Source organism: Petromyzon marinus, chromosome 63 (genome assembly GCF_048934315.1).
Source record: "Petromyzon marinus isolate PM22_M1 ecotype Great Lakes invasive population chromosome 63, UKy_Petmar_22M1.pri1.0, whole genome shotgun sequence".
Lineage (NCBI taxonomy): Eukaryota > Metazoa > Chordata > Hyperoartia > Petromyzontiformes > Petromyzontidae > Petromyzon > Petromyzon marinus.
This window is the reverse complement of record NC_133729.1, coordinates 5,377,172-5,383,171: the sequence shown is the minus strand read 5'-3', so window position 1 is coordinate 5,383,171 and position 6,000 is coordinate 5,377,172. Positions and strand designations below refer to the sequence as shown.

The window sequence follows — 6,000 nt, the reverse complement described above, 5'->3', positions numbered from 1 at the left end:
CAGCCATGCCCAATCTACTGCTGGATGACTTATGCTGATCCGTTGGAATTGGTGGCGAGGACTGGTCAATATAATTCGCTACTGATGTTAGCCGTGGCCTAGAATCAAACTTAACTGGCCAAGTAGCGATTACGTCAATGCCATGGTGGAGTAGATTTATGAGGTGACGTCACCCCCAAATGGGGGAGTGCTATGTCGCACGATGACGTCACCCCCAACGGGAGTGTGATGTCGCGCGATGACGTCACCCCCAAATGGGGGCGTGTGATGTTGCGCGATGACGTCACCGCCACGAGGGAAGTGACGTCACCCACAATACCGGAAGTGAGCGTGTTGACAAGGAGCTTGCAATGGCCGGGCCGAGACGTTGACGTCGACTCCGCCGCCGCTGCCACTCGCGACCGAGACTCCTGGAGAAGCTGGGACACCCCGAGACCCCGAGAGAGAGAGAGACGCCGCGAGCCCAGGGCCAATGTTAGAGTTGGAGGTGGTGCCCGAGCGCTCCGTGGGGAACGAGAGATGGGAGTTCACGTTGGGTGAGCGGCGCTTGGGAGCCGGGGGGTTGAACAATGCCTTGCGCAAGAGCGTTTCACATTATATACACAACAAAGACGCAACAGCTACATGCACTATCGCACGTAACTATACATAGCACGGCAACAAAAACCACACAGTTACGCGTAACTACACGGCGACTACAACCACATACCACAAAGACATTTCCCGTGTAGCCTTGACAGACTGTTGGGGCGAGTGCTGTTAGCGAGCACCTATGAAGGCCGGCACGGCACACGGAGGGGGTGGGTGGCCAGCACCACGCCCGGCCGCCTTTGTCTCCCTAGTGGCGATGTTTACACACCGCACCAGGTACTCATTTGAGGCTGAGTCGACCTAGGGGAGGCCCAGGACCGGTTCAGATGACTCGAACTTGGGTCGCCGGGTTCGTAGCTCGGCGCGCTTAACCGCTACACTCCCGCTCAGTTACACACAAACATAACTACACAACGACAACCACACAGTTACACACAAACATCTAACTACACAACGACAACCACACAGTTACACACAAACATGTAACTACACAACACAACGACAACCACACAGTTACACACAAACATGTAACTACACAACACAACAACCACACAGTTACACACAAGCATGTAACTACACAACGACAACCACACAGTTACACACAAACATGTAACTACACAACGACAACCACACAGTTACACACAAACATGTAACTACACAACACAACGACAACCACACAGTTACACACAAACATGTAACTACACAACACAACGACAACCACACAGTTACACACAAACATGTAACTACACAACGACAACCACACAGTTACACACAAACATGTAACTACACAACACAACGACAACCACACAGTTACACACAAACATGTAACTACACAACACAACGACAACCACACAGTTACACACAAACATGTAACTACACAACACAACGACAACCACACAGTTACACACAAACATGTAACTACACAACGACAACCACACAGTTACACACAAACATGTAACTACACAACACAACAACCACACAGTTACACACAAACATGTAACTACACAACGACAACCACACAGTTACACACAAACATATAACTACACAACAACGACAACCACACAGTTACACGTAGAAACGCACTTAGAGCAACGCAGTTATACACAACACGAAGTTATACACGAGACGGTTATACTTAACACAGTTATTGACAACACAGTTATACACAGCACACCTTTACACAACAACACGGTTATACACAACATTCAGTAATGCACAGCGACACAATTCTACCCTCGAACACGATTATACACAACACACGTATACACCACACTCCGTTAGTCACAACAGTAACGCGATTATACACAACAGCACAGTTATATACAACAATACAACGGCACGCAGTACACCGTTATTCACAACGCATACGTAATTATACACAGCACGCGTATACACAGGATACAATTAGCCCTAAGAGCACTCACACCATTGTTGCTACACAACACGCAGAAATACACAACGCATACGCAGTGGCATACAACGACAAAGCAATTCTATGGGTTTTATTTAAAAACCCACTTGCTAAGCGAAGGCCCATATGTCCAAAATCCCAAGCGGCCAGCAACAACCATCGACTGTCAAAGTTGTAATCGATACTTTCCTTGAATTGAGCGATGTTATTAAGAGCTCTAGGGAAAAATAGACGATGGGAGGGAATTCCAAATTGGGAGCAGTATGCAGACCTGCACTGGGCGAACGAATGGTTGGTGAGTTGTTAAATGGGTGGGTGGTTGGTGAGTTGTTAAATGGGTGGGTGGTTGGTGAGTTGTTAAATGGGTGGGTGGTTGGTGAGTTGTTAAATGGGTGGGTGGTTGGTGAGTTGTTAAATGGGTGGGTGGTTGGTGAGTTGTTAAATGGGTGGGTGGTTGGTGAGTTGTTAAATGGGTGGGTGGTAAGTTGTTAAATGGGTGGGTGGTTGGTGAGTTGTTAAGTGGGTGGGTGGTTGGTGAGTTGTTAAATGGGTGGGTGGTTGGTGAGTTGTTAAATGGGTGGGTGGTTGGTGAGTTGTTAAATGGGTGGGTGGGCGAGTGAGTTGTTAAATGGGTGGGTGGTTGGTGAGTTGTTAAATGGGTTGGTGGTTGGTGAGTTGTTAAATGGGTGGGTGGTTGGTGAGTTGTTAAATGGGTTGGTGGTTGGTGAGTTGTTAAATGGGTGGGTGGTTGGTGAGTTGTTAAATGGGTTGGTAGGCGAGTGAGTTTGTGACCTGCAATAACGGTGGTTGAGCAACACAGTATGGCGAGGTGACCCGAGTTCCTAAAACCGATGGAGGAATCGATAAAGTTCACGGGAGCGGTGAAGAGGCTAGTAGTAGCGATAGAAGAGTGATAAGGAGACGACTGGCCGACGTTGAGTGAGTGATTGGAGTTAATCTAAGAGTTCTTAGTCAGTCTCACAATGACCCCAGTTATATTTAATTCTGTCAAGTGCAGTGGGCTCGTTAATTGAGTAGTCCACAACAACAATTCCAGCTTTGGCCGAATGTTTGCTTTGTATATCAGTAACGAGTTAAGGGTGCGTTGGCACAGATAGGAAAACAAAGCTTCACTGTTTCATAAGCCGGGTTAGCAATACAATACAGTACTGCACTGTATTAACCATTCCATGACAAGTCATATGAGATCGTTGTACCCAGCAGGTTAATGGTTTTCCTATGACGAATACATACCTGTTACCCCTTACCAGTGCCTACCTTATTACAGACCAATTCGGACCTTATTGGTCACCCCGTGCCCCTTATAAATCTCAACGTTCATCCTACAAAGTCCCATCACAAGGGAGAAACACAATTATTTTGCCCGTATTGAAACAGCTGTACGCCGTATGGACCTGGACACTCAATTTCCCTGTACAAGAATATGGGTTAAAACGTATGGGTTGACAGGTATACGAATAACAACCTTGTTAAATATGACAACACCTACAATGTACTGTATAGGCATGCCGAAAGTACACACTTTCAGATAATTAGATCATCTTCGCCCACTGTGTAACGTAAACAATTATATCCCATCGCACAGACATGGGGTTATATTTATGGCCTGCACTTAGTTTAAATTAACCCTCAATTAAACACACACATTGCAACGCTACGCATGAGGCCTGGACAATGAGTTCTGCAGCCCAGCCGTGACCCTCTATGGGGCAACCCAATCGCTAACAGCGCTTGCCCGAACAGTCTGTTAGGGCTACACGGGGGACATTTGTCTTTGTTGTTGTGTGTGTAGGAATGCCATTTGCCCAGGCCGTGGCCATCCTCCAGAAGCAGTGCCACCTCATCAAGAACGTGCAGGTCTGGTACAGTGACCAGGTGAGCCCCCTTCCTGCACCGTTCACGGATTTAAAGATGTAATACAATAAAACACTTTTTTTGTAGCAGTGACGCAGTGGTTACATTTGTGCTTCGGTGCCCTCACTTGGGTGCCTTGTCTGCTTGGAGTTTATTCTTCCCGTATTCACGGTGGCCTACCACTTTATCCATCACTGTGAGCATTTTATCCGCACTCATGGGGTACTGGAGTGGAATACTTTAGGCCTCGGCAGACTTTGTATTTTTAATTTATGCACCGTGCTCGATCACATCTGTGACTGCAGGGGCCTCTTGCCATGAGGTGTAGTACGTTAATGTGCATTTGCCCGGCAAAGGCCGTCGGTAAAAAAACGGTTCCCCTATCCTTGCGTTTAACCCTTTCCCGTTCCGAGACGTCTTCAAGTTGCAGGGCGGGTGTCCCGTTCACCGCTGAATTTCGGAACGCGCAAGTGGTACAGCATTCATTTTATTTAGAGAGGCATAGCACCGCTGTTTTTAAAGACATTTTGCTCACCACAAAGAACCGTAGCGATATGACCGCACTCTGTGATAGTCGGCTTAAAACTGTGCCACACGCTCTCCCGCATGGCCTTTTTCCTTGCGATTCCGTTCCAATGACGTACATGTGTACATTTAACGTGGTAGATGCGTTCCTAAAAAAATTGGGAAAGGATTAAACAGCTGTGTACGTGTGGCCATGTTCCGTTGCGTTCCAGAGTCCTGTGAGCAGTGACCTGGTGCTGACCCTCACTCAGGATGGGATCAAGCTGCTGTTTGACCCATACAGTCAACGACTGAAGGTGAGTGTCTGGGGCTTTGGGGCAGCCCAGCGTCCGCTGGCAGAATGCGGCACTGTGGTCGCACCTCTGACACATGGCAAGACTGGAGCCGTGCGTGACCTTGTTTTTTCCGTGTTCAAGTACAGCGAGTCCCCGTTTAACACGGTGGTAGTAGATGCGTTCTTGAAAAGTTCTGCGTTAAGCGAAAAACGCGTGAAGCGAAAACGCACACCGCGCAGTAAGATGGCGGGACAAATAACTGAGTGTACGCTGCCGTGTTGCTGTATCATGCCGCATACGGTATCACTCTAGCATTCAGCCGCGAAACTCAAGAAGGTAATTTGTCGTTGACTGCAGAAACCTTGTTGTAATGGTGCACGCTCCGTGTTACAACGGTGCCCGTTTTGTTCCTTAAAGGAAGAACCGCGTTTTAGCGAAAACGCCTTGTGTGAACAGGCGTTAAGCGAGGACTTGCCGTATCTTGAACTCCGAACAATTATTATGAACCGTCTCACATTGACATGCTAATCTCTAATCTCGAACAATATAATGGCTTCTTCAGCACCGTAACCGTAGGGTTACATTAACAGATTGACATGCTAATCTCTAGCAGTACAATGGCCGAGGTATACCTAGCTCTGCGATCTTAAATTTACTTGAAAATTCCATCTCTAGCCCCGCCCACTTCCCGTTGGGTTGTACCCATCTCAAACCTTTATAACCTATGGCTGCAGTAGCTCTCTCGCTATATTTCTTCCTGCTTCAGCAGTCCGCCTGCTGTATTTTTTCACCTGAAAACGATTGCTTGTACATTTTACAAGGATTAATCTTTGTAAAAAAAAAAATTGAAACAAGGATTTATCCTTGTAAAAAGGTTTCAGTTTTGTTGCCAGAAAAAAGGGGAAAAACCCTATTATTATATTTTGGTACTGGCAAAGGAGGTCTAATGTTGTAGATACTCACCCCGAGCCCTCATTACTTTAATAGTGCATTGTCTTTGAGCTGTACGCCTTTTGGCCTCATCTGGTCGAGCACCAATTGGGTCTAGGCTCAAAAGAAAGCCGTCCCTTGGTGTGGACCAATCATTTTCAAGGACAATGCATATATTATCAGTGTTTTTTGTTTGCATTTTCACTGCAGGTATTGTGGTTAATGCAGTAAACATGAATCTTGGTCAAAAGGTTTCAGTTTTGTTGCCAGAAAAAAGGGGAAAACCCCTATTATTACGATTGCTTGTGTTGCGATCGAAACATCGTGATTTTAAATATTTTTATTTTATTATTTTTCTATCTACATGACTTTACCGAAAGACCCAATAAGTAA

At 46.5% G+C, this 6,000-nt stretch overlaps 1 protein-coding gene across 2 annotated transcripts in view; it reads left to right on the top strand.

Annotated features, from left to right (window-relative positions):
* Window positions 1-289: 289 nt before the first annotated feature.
* PHAF1 (phagophore assembly factor 1) overlaps window positions 290-6,000 on the top strand; it is a 28,785-nt gene continuing 23,074 nt past the window's right edge. The window contains exons 1-4 of one of the 2 annotated variants that reach the window (XM_076053881.1): window positions 290-536; window positions 3,816-3,898; window positions 4,291-4,350; window positions 4,615-4,698. In XM_076053881.1, the coding sequence (XP_075909996.1) occupies window positions 473-536; window positions 3,816-3,898; window positions 4,291-4,350; window positions 4,615-4,698 (291 nt within the window). In that variant the 5' untranslated portion in view covers window positions 290-472. The remainder of the gene's footprint in view (window positions 537-3,815; window positions 3,899-4,290; window positions 4,351-4,614; window positions 4,699-6,000) is intronic. The other variant, XM_032977529.2, reaches the window with a different exon arrangement.